At 37.4% G+C, this 13,206-nt stretch overlaps 1 protein-coding gene across 2 annotated transcripts in view; it reads left to right on the top strand.

Moving 5' to 3' along the window:
• SLC9A9 (solute carrier family 9 member A9) overlaps nucleotides 1-13,206 on the top strand; it is a 179,008-nt gene that overhangs the window by 65,243 nt on the left and 100,559 nt on the right. For both annotated transcript variants that reach the window (XM_042042172.1, XM_042042171.1), the window contains exons 7-8: nucleotides 3,899-4,037; nucleotides 4,865-4,970. In XM_042042172.1, the coding sequence (XP_041898106.1) occupies nucleotides 3,899-4,037; nucleotides 4,865-4,970 (245 nt within the window). The remainder of the gene's footprint in view (nucleotides 1-3,898; nucleotides 4,038-4,864; nucleotides 4,971-13,206) is intronic.

The following is a 13,206-nucleotide window of genomic DNA, read 5'->3' as shown; positions in this document are numbered from 1 at the left end:
CATGGCACATGACGAAGTGGCAAGGAGAAAGAAGGGCACCTGGCTAAAGGAAGCCATTTGGCTTAGCTGGCAAAATGAATGTTCCTCTCCAGAGCTGTTTATTTTCATGTTGGTCAAATAGACAGGAGGAAGACAGGAATAAAACAGTCTGTTTACTGGTTATTTCTAATAACTGATTCTACATAATTCTATTAGAAATTTCCTGCTGTTTGCACACATTTTCCTTCTAATGCTTGAATGTATTTTCTTCAGCATAATGTGTTTTCCTAAAATTCATCCAATACAGGTGTTGCATCACTTTGTCTTATATCAAAACAGAGAGTCTTTATGTTGTTCTGCTAGTTAAAGCTGACTAATATCTCTTTATTTAGAGATATTGCCACATTAGCCCTCTGTACATCAGGTTTGGACAGAAACAAAAGTAGGATACAAGATTTAACCCCAACAACATATTTTTCCTCAAAAAATTTGCATGAATTACTGAAAAATATCTGCTGTAATGCTAAATGTTTTCCATTTTATTTCTTTTTTCCAAGGAAAATACATTGTGCTGTACTCACAGGCTGTGAAAACTAACAGGAAGAAAAAGATCTTATGAATAAATGAGATTTTGCTTAAGAATAACTGAAGATGCAAAAAGTACTCAATTAAGATGTAACTGGAAACATGACTGGATGCCTTCTATTGCAATAGCCCTTCTGTCATGCAGACCTTTAGTATTAGATCCCTATGAAGTGTGTAGAAAGAGTTTGTCATGCTGAGCTTTCATCCTAAAGTGATCTTAACAGATGAGGGGAGGGAAGTGGAATGATTAGCGTGGTACTACTGACACAGACTGTTAATCCTTCATCCACTTCAAGCAAAAGCTACCATCCTAACTTGCAATATATTGTATAAATAAGTATTGCCTATATTTCCTTTTTTGAAAGCTGTGAAAGCACTTGACCCTGTCCAATGTTGTTTGCTCAAGGAAACACAGAAGACATGGAAATAAAAAGAGATCTGTTAAATAGCTTTCTAATATAGAAAGTGCTGGCTAATCCTTATAAGAACCAGCCAAGAAGTGAAGTATTATTCCTGACTCCAACCAGAAGGAGAGGCAGAGGTTACCAAGCTCACATACAGACAGGTAGTAGGGACTGTGACATACATATATTGAGCATTCAGTGAGGAGCCAAAAAAAATCTCTAATTCCTATCCCTGCACTCTTTCTCATTATGGGTGGCAAATAAAGCAGGCCTTCGCCATTAAATCTGTTCATTTATCAGTCTCTGAAAACAGTTCTCTACTGCACTTACTTTGAGGACTCCCTTAATCCACCTCTGATACAAATTTACAAAAATAAACTCTTTTTTCTTCTTCTTCTTAAACTAGTTCAGTGTTTAGAAAGCCTCTGAAAACTAAACACAGTTTAAAATTTAGTATCAAACTCTCCCACACTTCTTATTAATGAATTGCAATCAACCCCTCTGTACAAAGAGCAGATAGCAGAGACGGCAGGTCATGCCAGCAGGCCTCTTGAATTGCTCTCCAAGGAAAAGGAAGAAGAGTAGAGGCACTATAATTTTAATTATGGTTCTTTCCAGTGTTAAACTTTGCAGTTGTGTTTTTAGGTCAAATAATTAGTTTGGAAGGAAGTACTGGAATAAACAGGATAAAATCCCGTTCTGTTAAATTGCAGCTTATCTAGGAAAACTGCCAGGTAAATCAGTGTGTATTTTGGATGCTTGAAAGGATTAAATGTTAGTGCTAAAAAGAAACATATCCAGAAAAATAAATAGCTCTAGTACAGAATAAAGCAAAATGAAAAGTAGATGTAGATATTCTTTGAGCTGCAGGGAAACAGGAGTTCAGTGGAAAGATTTAGACCTGAAACTATGGTTAGCATAATGAGCATATGTTGTGATATGGTGCTTTTAAAAAATCATGGGGGGCACACTGAGTAGAAAAATTTCTCAGTGAGAATGAGTCACTTCATATTCCTTCCTGAATTAACTACATTAAGAATATCATGCTTTCTTCTAGTTTTCTTCATACCTGAAACCTGTTGGTAGATTAGAGGGCAAATTGTAACCCTAACCAGTCTAAATAAAGTCAACTTTTCTTGCCCTAAGATTGACATACTCAATAAAAAACCATTTACTGACTATAGGTTACATTTGACTAATACATTTTCACTCCATGTCAAGACCTTTCTGTTACTGAGCATCCCTACCATGGTCAGATACCCATCATTCTAATAGAACCATTTTCCTTGATTTTAGGACCTGTTTGAATTCACCACTCAATGCAGGCCACAGCACCACTGGCACAAAAGATCATTTCCTGATTTATAATTCACTAAGTGAAACAGACCAGCAGCTGCAGACTGTGTACTTGGCTGGGACAAACATCAAAGAACCAAGTGGCTGCTTTGCTGTCAAGACACACCTACAAGCTTTTAGGCAGGAGAAACAAAGAATTATAACTGTTCCCCTGGTCTAAGAAAGTCACCCTTGAAAAAGGACTGAAAATTTAGATAGCAACATGTTGCTGATCTGCTACCAGTATTTTGTGTCCTCGTATCAATAGCACTTTCCACTACAAATCATCTCACTAAATTTGTGGTGGTGCTAATCAGCGTAACTGGAGAGAACAGATTTTAGTCCTCACGTAGTGCATGAGCATTCACCCCTCATATCTGTGGTGCTCCACCATACACCTTGAGAATCCTTGTGCCGTTTTTGCAGACTGAAGGCATGAGAACTGTTTTCACGTGTTCACGTTATTTCAATGCAACGGTTTAGAAAATCTTTTATACAGAACTTCGACTTTAAGCCTTATCTCCAAATGAAGAACATCAGGCTGCAAGGATCACATTCTAAATATCCAAAAGCTTAAAATATTCACAACTTGTTAAAAATTCTAAATTTTTAATTATTAAAATACCAATTGTTTTCCAGCAATCCAGGGTGCATTCTGGAATCCAGCGCCAAGCTCAGCACATTTTCTGTGACAAGGATCATGAAAGTACTCAAAGCAAGAGAACATAAGGATCTAAAATGTTGCTTAATTATTTTGTGAGGCTTAGAGCTATTTTGTATCAGCTAAATATAACACTTCAACAAGAAAAAAATACATATATACATGGAGTTACTGGTGTTCTGGGTAATAACTGACTCGTGGCAAATAACAACTGAGACACTCAAAGAATTATTTAGTGCACAGCCCCTTGGCTTTGGTGGCATCCTTTCCCATTCCAAAATGCTTGTGGTGGCTGCACTCTGAGGTGGGATACAGGAGATCACCTTGGACAAATGCAGCAGTTTCTTTCTGGGGGACAACATCCATTCTGTCCACAAGGTTTCCTATTGCTGAGCTCTTGCTACAGCTCCAGCTCTGGTTATGAAGGGTTGCACCAGGAAAGGAAATACTTGGTGGTTTGTAATAAAATTGCTGCTGCACATGTGGTACCTGCTGTGATTTGTGTCACCCATTTGAACCTCAGCCACAGAGATGCACTTTTTATCAAAGATATTTGCAAATATGTACTGCTCTGAGGACATATGGCCAATAAATAATTCAAAGTTATCTATATTCCCTGCAGTTTTCTTATCCACTTACCACCTTTTAATGTTTTGTTGGCCTGGAAACAACATTGTTTATGGCACTTCTAATATAAAAGTGTTATTGACTGGCAGTAGACTATTTCCAGTGTGATACCATGAAAATAAATTGGCTCTCCCTAGTCTCCATCTGTTTTGCTCTCATCTGCTGTTATCCCAGAGAAGTCTTGTTTTGCATTTTGCGTGCCTAAAACTGTTCATTTTCAATTATTGATTCCAAAATTGTTACAATGTGATTGAATTTGTTATTCCTTTTTCTCTCCCTCTCCCCCATCCCTTTGTTTTCTTTTCAGCTCTATATCCATTTACAGTCCTAAGGAGAATCCTAATGCTTTTGATGCTGCTGCTTTCTTCCAGTCAGTGGGAAATTTTCTGGGGATCTTTGCTGGATCATTTGCCATGGGATCCTCTTATGCTGTTGTCACAGCTTTAATATCCTTTATGGTTTGTTTTCAGGGAGCAAATCTATATATGTTGGAAATGATATGCAATATCTGAGACTGACCATCTTTAGTTTGAGCCTGACACCTTTCGCTCTAGGCTCAAGTGCTTGCAAACAAACAGACAAATCATAAATTGACAGGAAGTGTAATTTGTCTGAATCTACAAATTTCTTTTTTACATTTAACTTTAGGCAGGACTCTGGCCTTTATCATCCTATTTGTAAATAATTGCATTTTAAGGAAGGTGTTTTGAAGTATTTTGAGGCTAAAACATGAATTTATTAAGTACAGCAACTTATTTATGAACTCCAGGCTAGCAGCAGTTACACAAAAATACAAGGGAAACACTACACTGTGTCAGTGTGACTGAAAAGTCCATCAGTTTAACTAAGCTGCAAGTGAAAGGTCTGTCTGTTGCCCTGCATTTTTTCTTGTGTTTTACAGTTCATATAAAATGCTACTGTAGAAAGATCAATGATTTTGATCTTTCTTGCATTCACACAAATATAAACAAATGCCAGTTTGTTTATAACACTGGACAAAATTACTTCGTTTTCCTTTTTTCTGGGAAAAAGAATGCAACCAACTAAGTATTAATTCAGCCTCCACAAAAGTACTTAAAATAGCTGACTTTAAAATCTGTTCTGGATTTTCCTCCTTGAGATGAGTTAGAAGCTGTGCAGTTTTTCCCAAATTCAACACGTATAGATGAGTATGGTGGGGAAGCTTGCTTTCTTTCATCCTTTATCAGACCTGGGCTAATTTTAGCCTACAAAACAGCTGGGTTTTTATTTTTCCTTAGTAATCTTTTAGCACTTGACAAAATTTACAAAGCTGTGTGAGTTTCCTATGTTGGAGACAGGTCTGTTTTTCCTCCTATCCTGGAGTGCCTTCTTATCAGCTGAAGCTGCTGGGCTTACAGGTAAGTGTTGCACTTAACTGAATAAAAGCAGTTTTATAATATGCCTCTAGTGTGGGTAAAAGGCCTGGTTTATTTTAGGCATGACATCATATATAAAGCTTCTAAAAGCCTGTTGCTATATTGAAGATTGTTTCATCTTTAAGAACAAATCTGTAGTGACATTGAATTGTCTTCCAGACAAAGACATAATAGATCAGGCTCAAGTCCTCACTCTTTCTTCCCTGCATTATCCCATCCCTATTAGTTCTTCTATTAATCCCCCTATTTTCTGGCCAGCTATGGGACCAAAGATAACAGTAAGTACAAGGAAGGAAATAGGCAGTACCATGTGATTACCAGAAACTGTGTGCTCCTCTGCACACACTGCGTGTCCTGGGCCCTTCTCATTTTTCACAATTATCAATAATTGAGACCAATTATCAATAATAAACAGTGAACAGGGGCCAGTGGGTGGTATCTACCTCTGCATTTAGGAAAAAAAGTCATCTTTTTCAGTGCACCTACATGTACATCTTTGGCACAGCCATGTCCCAGTGACAGGTAGGAAGATGTGTTATCTGATTGTTTTTTCATTAATGCCAGGAAAGAAATTGTGCAATCACAGTCAATTATGTACCCAGGGCCTCCATTAAAGTGTACACAGAATTTTAGGCAAAAATTGTAAATGGATATAGTTTACCTCTACAGCAACCTATTGTACAGTGTGATTCAAAAGAATAAAGTTCGTATGACCTTGATTGTTTTTAATGCTCTGGAGGTTGTCACCCCTGAAATCTAGTGCTCTACTTCGTGTGAGGGAAAATCAGAAGAAAAACGCTTAATGGAGTGGTAATGCCCCCCATGCTGGCTTGTTTGCAAAATTGTTCAAAGCCTTTTGAAGGCAACAGTTATATTTTTACTGAGTTCTCTGGAGCAATCATGTTACTTTTTTAATAGGAGCCACACAATCAAACTATTTCTGAATGGGTAATAACATCCTCATCTTCCGGCATCTTTCTCTTACTAATTATACAACTTTTCATCCTGTTTACTGCCAAATTCTTCAGGCCAATGAATAAAAACAGTGTCACATGAACTGAACAAAAGGGTGGTATTTCATTACATCAAGAAAATCAGATACCAGGTTGAATTAAAGTCCATTTTGTCTCTTAACAGCTCTGTACTGGTTTGGGTGTTAATTTTCTTCACAGAAGCTAACGTGGTGCTAGAAACAGCATTGTTAATTCAGGGATATTTCAGGTATCACTGAGAAGCACTTACACAGAGCAAAGGGATTTCCTGCTCCTCACCCCACTCCACCAGCAAAGGGGCTGAGGGTGCAGGAGAAGCTGTGAGGGGATGCAGCCAGGACAGCTGATCCCAGCTGACCCATTCCAGAGCAAGAGAAGCTGGAGGAAGAAGGTTTCTCACTCATAACCTTGTCATTCTCTCCCCCACCCGACTGGGGGGAGGGAGTGAGCAGCTGGGGGAGTCTGAGCTGCTGCCTGGGGTTAGACTCAACAAGCTCTTAAAAATGTGGCATGAATACTGCAGAAAAACAGAAGCAAAGAAGGATTATTGTTGATCACTTGCCTCCTACTGGAGGTACTGATTTCTTAACCCAGTGACTTCCAAGTAAGGACTGTTTTAAAACGCATTCCTCACAGAGCACAAGGATGCTATGTTTCAGCAACTGAGCAATTGATCATACACTACACAGAAAAAGTAGATTTGTAAAGGAAACACTAATGTCTTTCAGAGCCTCAGGTGCTGCACCAAAGGTAATTTCCATTTCTCAGGCATAGTAACAGACTGTATGTCCAGACAAAAATAATTGGCATATGTCTTTTTTGCATACTGCAAATGAGATGATAGACAGCAGAGTCTCTCCTGGTAGTTACCCTGAAGAGTGTTTCATTGCTCTTTTCTGCTGTAATATATAAAATATCTGAAATAAAAGACTTAATTATTGAACACCACAGATGGTGGTAGTAGCCGTGGTAAGGAATTTTAAATGGACAGAGGCAGACACAGAGGAAGAGATTGGAACCAAAGTTTCAATTTAAGGGAAAAAATAGCAAATTGTTGGGAAATATAACTAATTCTTATCAAAAAAGTAACTGATGGAGGAAAGACAATTAATTCACCAACACATATATCCTAATAAAAATTACCAAGCCCTTTTAGGTCTGTCACTAGCATTTTTTCATGAGTATTTATTCATGGATTCTGAGTTTCAGGTGGAAATTTTTTAATTACACTGTTGTGAGAAGGCAAAGTTTAGTCTTGAAACTTTTACTGGTTAAATCTTTGTCACTTAGTTTCTGTAAAAGGCTTTTGTCAGAAGATGTTATTATGGAAAAAATCATTGAGCCTTTCTTGTGGCTTCAGAAGTTCAAAGCTGTGTTTTATAAATGCATTTACTTTATTAGTACTGTGCTGACATTACCCTTTAGTTGTCTGGCTTAACCATTTTTGATGTTGCTTTCATCTTGTCTCAATTTCCTCTGAAATAGTTTCAACTCCCCTCCTTTCAAAATATTATTTTAAACTCCCAGTTCAGCAGGAGAAATACTCTATTGGTTAAGACATTTTCAACTGACTTTGGTTCAGCTGTGATTTCTCGTACCTGTGCTAAGGAAACCTGTGCAAAATGCGGTTGTGTGCAGTCCCCACACAGGTGGGTTACACACGAAGCCACTGTTGCAAAAGGCAGGGGGAGCCCAGGAAAAGTCAGTCATCCTTCAGGACACAGCCAACTCTTAATCCACACTCCACCACTTCCAATCTTTTCCAGCTTTCTTGCTTTGCCCTTTGTCTGTCTCAATGCATGGACATTCTGGTTTTACAATCAACTGTGCCTGTTCTTGAAAGCAACTGTGAGAATCCAGAGAGCCTCACTCCAGCAATGGCACAGCTGCACTACTGCATTCAATGGCCCACACTCCTAGTTTGAACTCTCTGAATTCAGCTGACACGCTTCAAAAATTAACTTGTTCTATTAGACATTTATGCCTATATTCATCTTCATATTCCTTGGATATTGTGTTTTCTCTGTTCATTCCTTCTAAATGAACTTCAAAGGATTAACACTAGATATCAGTACTTCCCTGTAGCTATTAAGTAATGTAATTGCAAAATAATTTTAGTCTTATAGTGCTTTCCACAGCAGTCCTTCAATCATTCTGAGCTTTTTGAAGTGTAATATTGAAGTATTTCATAATTTAGAAATAATGGGCTATACTGGCTTTTTAGTGGGTAAAGTAGGTGGCAGGGTTCACTTGTTTAGCTTGCAGATTTTTAAAATAAAATTTAAATGGAGAGTCTTACAGATCAATATTTTAGAGAATATTTTATTCCTCTGCCTCAAGATATCCCATGATATATAACACACAATATCTGGGCCTGACTCTGGTTGAAAAATGGATGTGATCGAAACAGCAAATCAAAATAAAAATCTGGGATGACTACACAATTATTGTTATACTGGGAACTGGAAATTATAAATTAATGTTATGGTTATTAATCTCATAGCTATATCATCAAGCTGTGACATATGCATGATAAATTGATTCTTATACAGTAAAATCTAATTTGTACATTTTCTCATTTGCCCTGAAGTATATCATTCCTGACTGCTGAGAAAACCTGTAATAACAGAATACTAGAGTAAGATTAGTGGTAATAGAGTTGTTTTCATTTGCAAACTTCATTACATAGTATTTACTAGTAGGCTATGAAAAAAAAAATCATAAAAATTTAAATTCAACACTTGTTTAAATAAATGAGGAAAGTACATCTAGCATTTATTAATTGCTTGTTCTCTTGTTTTATAATGAACAAAATTTTCTAAATTGTAAATGATCACTCAGTCTGGGGAAGGTTCCATGATGAACATGGGCATTTAATGGTCATCTCAGTTAGACCTTCTCTATCTACAGCTGTTGGAAGGGAGTAGATATTCAAATAAAAAGACATTAATTTACCTGCAGAAATACACTCAAGCATATGTATGGGAATTGGCTTGCATGTATGTGTTCAACTGATGCATCTTCAAAGTCACATAGGGACTCAGAGTAAAGGCATCAAAATTGCAGCCAAGCACCTCTGATTTTTACACAGTAAAGACCTACATTATGAAGACAAAAAAGACAATAGACCTTGAAAGAAAAAATTGTTGGAGAGCATCATTTTTGTTCCTTTACTGGTTTTCAGAGCCCTTTGATTTCTGATCATTATAAAGGGAAATCTTGTGATAATAAATTACTGTTGCTTCCTCACCTTCAGCAATCCTTGTCTGAACATTTTGTGATGTGTCTGCCTTTGTGACACCTGCCTTCTTATTCAGGGGCTCACAGAGTCTATCAAGCAGGAAAGCTTTTCCTCCTTTTCCTCCAAAAATAAATAAGCAGCATACTATGAATGAGGTACCTAGGATGGGTCTAAAGATCTGGTCCCTCACTGGGGCAATTTTGTGCTACCTTTGTATTTAGGACATAGCAAGAGTAAATGTCACCAACTTCCATTTTCTTTAATACTGCTGACAAAGTGCATTTATCCTCATGCTGTTCAGTTCTCCTATCTGTTTGCTGTGATTTGTCTAGAATCCATCATCTACCTCACTGCTTTTTTAAAATGCTGTGACCAGTACTTCTTGTGACACTCTCAGAAGGGATCTACTAAAACATTTCTATCTTCAGTACCGAGCACTGTGAGCCCAAGGCAGTTTGGTGCCTGATGGGCTTTAGTTCACTGAGCTGACGTTATTCTACACAAGGAAGATATTCTGGGCTTTAAATTCTAAACTGTGTGGTTTTCTTTTCTTTATTCATTAGTAATGTGCCATGCTGTGTCATACAGAGTAGGAAAACTCCTGCCAATAAGGAGGGAGAAGGGATACCTTGGCTTCCAGGTCAAAAGGAAAGAGACCACAACTCTTGTAAGCTCTAGTTCTGCCACTCCCAGGAGCACAGGATGAAATCTAAGCCTAATTAGGAAAACAGGCTCTTCATAGGTAAGAAGAAGGCACTTGCACTGCTGTGCAGAGATAGATGACAATGAGCTCGTCTGCTGCAAATCCCTTACTGGAGTCAGGGCTTGGGTCTGGCTAATTTAGGGGCTGCTGTAGGTACTGCCTTTTAAGGCAGTAAGTGAAAAAGAGAAAGGTGCATGTTTTTAGAGAAAAGTACATCTTCTAGCAAGGTATTAAGCTGAGACCAAAGATCAGCTGCCTAAAATGTGGACAGTGGAATCTTATTGCTAGTGCAGAGGTTCAGAACAAACAGGGTAAGAACTCTTAACATGTCCAGAATAAAAGCTGTTATATGTCACCATGGGAGTTCCAATCTAAATTGAATTCAGCAATTCATTTGGGGTTACAAAAGTACAACACTGAAGCCCAGGTCTTACTTGAAGCAGCCAGGTGCAATACCAATGAACAGTTCTCGGACAAGGGCCTAAAAAATCCCCTCACCTCTATCTTCTATTGCTTTCTTTCATTTCAACATAAAATCAACCTAAGACAACTCCAGAGATAAAAGCCTCATTAACAAAGCACAAGCTTTGGTTCCGCATTGGTGCAGGTCTGTGGAGGAAGCCTTAAGTCCTTCCTTTAGTATTGAGAAAATGATTAGTCACACTTCATACCCCAGTGAAAACAGCCTGAACGGGGATAGTGTTGTATGGCCTTATTACTGCAGCAATTTGAGGCAGACCACAAAGTCTCGTTTCCTGCCACTCACACATTCAGTCTGCATCCCAATAGATGCTGTGGAGATTCTGACATAAATATTACTCTAAAGCAAATTTATCTGATATAAATAATTTCTCTTTTACCCAGTCCTCATTGTTCCCTTTTCCATGGATTTCACCACCTTTGATGAAAGGCCAGTTTCTTCTGCTTTACTGTGAGATTTCAGGATGTTGTGCGTCTTTAGAGAGGCACCCCAGAAGCTCTGGCAAACTTCAAAGTTGAGACGAAAACTGGTCAGTTTGCTTTTAGATCTTTTGAAATGAAGCTGTATTTTTATCTATTCCTTTGCTTCCCCAGAAGGCAGAGGTTTCGGGGGTTTCTTTTTCTAAATTCCCTTTTTTACCACCAAAAGACCTGACAGCTGGAGACAAATGTCAGTTTTAGTCTCTCAAATTAGCAAATTCTCAGGATTTGATTGTGGCCACTCACAGGTTTGCATTAAAAGCACATTGCATATGCTGCTCTTCTCCGACATTGCTTTCTACATGTTTGTGAAATGATGTAAAAAAAGATTTTGCCTTTTAGTGAGACTATAGGAGCTATTTTCAGATTAGCACTTTTAAATTAATTTCCACACTATCATTTTAAGGCTGACACTATCAGCAAAATACTATTAAATATACACATTCCTCTCCTATATTTTTTATATTAAATAAATAAAATATTAATATTTATATTACTAGCTTTTGACTTAACCATTTAACCTACATGTATTTGTAAAAACTAAAGTAAGTTCCCTAGCTGTATTAGCAGCTAACAAGCTGTCTCTAGTCCTCTGTTATAAAAAAAATCAAATAAAATGGTAGGATTTTTATTTCTAATAAACCTCTTCAAAGAGGTTGATCTGCAGCTGAAAGTTTACTAGTCACTAAAATCATTTTTCTGTGAAGTGTCTCATTTTCTATATTAAGAGAAAAATTTCAGTAATCTGTTAATGAACACAAGAAGCTGTATTGCACTTAAAAACTGACCACCTATTTCAACACTACACATTCCCTGCTTACTTTAAGTTAGCCTTTTGTGCTGCAATTGCAGTACTAAATGTCTCAGTAATTGCTAATTTTTCCACTTAAAAATATAACGAGTGAGCTGTCTCCAACAGTCTGAAATTGAGGACTAGTAAAAGGGCCATACTGCTTTATCTGCCTCCCAACATCTAATGGATGCTTTCTGTTTACAACTCCAGTATTGTCATTTTTGCTCTTACCTGTTTCTCTCCGAAATCAAGCCCACAAAAATCACCTCGTTTATGTGCCATACTCTGTCCACTCAGTATTTTGCTACTCAGCTTTAACTTCAAAATCCAGCTTTGTTAGTCCTACAAAGAAATCCAGATTGCTTTTTCCTTGTAACTAAAGAGTTCTGTGTTTGCTTCTTTCAGTACTTCTCTTTCCTTTTTAGTTAACATGTAATTGGTCATTACTCTGAAGTAATAATTTTTATGGGTAATCATTACAAACAATTTTCTCCAAGCCTTTTAATGAACTCTTCATTGTGAGAGGCATGGCTGGTACATATTAAGCTTTCAACTGTAGCAATTGAAATATTCTACTGCATTCCCCCAGTCTTCCCTGGAAACAGGGTATCTGGTTTCTACACTTGCATAATTGCAAGGTTCAGTTCATTTATTCTTATTGCAAAATCAGATTTAAGCCATTTTATTCCTCATGACACCCTCTCAGTTCTCTCACTACCCATAATTAACAGTTTCTGAGCAGTCAAAACCAGTTTATAATCACAGTTGAATTAAATAGTCAATTTTCAAAATGCAAGACTTGACACCCTGATGATTAATAGAGAAGAAACTGCATCAGAAACTCTTATCTCCATTTTGGTTAGTGAGCCTGGAGCTGATGATACTTAGCCACATTACTGATTTGCTGTATTTTTAACTGAAATGTCATTGTTTGAGCATCCCATTGCATATTATTAATGCCTTGAGAATTTTTAAATTCCCCAGATCAGTTCTGCACAAATACAGTTACTGAGAAAAAAGAATTAGACACATTTATGAGAGCAATTAGACCTCACAAAAATATAAACTCCCTAGAATGTATTTATGCAGTGAAAATCTCACCTCTCCCCACATTATTTACAGTAAAGTTTTAGTGTAGCTAGAAAAAAATAAATGTCAAAACAGACTTAAGAAAATAAATATTAAGAAACAAAGACACACAAAAAGCTCAGTGGAATTTCTCTTGGCTAAAGAGTCAGTATTCTGTAGAAGCAGAACAGGTAAATTTACAGTATAAAGAGAAGCCAGAAGCAAAGAAAATGTCCACAGTGGTTTGTGGGGGGAAAAAAATATATTTGTTTCCTTATTTTCTCTCTGATGCCAGTTGTCCCTTGTGCCAAATCAACTCAGAAATATTTACTCCATACTTTTGTCTTCCATCAAAGGCATATTAATGCCAGGCCTGAGTTCTTCCCAGAAAAAAGAGGGGCTTGCAAGTAAAGAAAATTGGATTTTTTGCCCAATATTTTCTCAGTTAGCAATCTAAGGAG

The sequence above is a fragment of the Corvus kubaryi genome, unplaced genomic scaffold, assembly GCF_017639235.1.
Source record: "Corvus kubaryi isolate FWS band 111438036 unplaced genomic scaffold, C.kubaryi_AGA036_p1.0 37397, whole genome shotgun sequence".
Classification (NCBI taxonomy): domain Eukaryota; kingdom Metazoa; phylum Chordata; class Aves; order Passeriformes; family Corvidae; genus Corvus; species Corvus kubaryi.
This window is presented reverse-complemented; position numbering and strand designations above follow the sequence as displayed.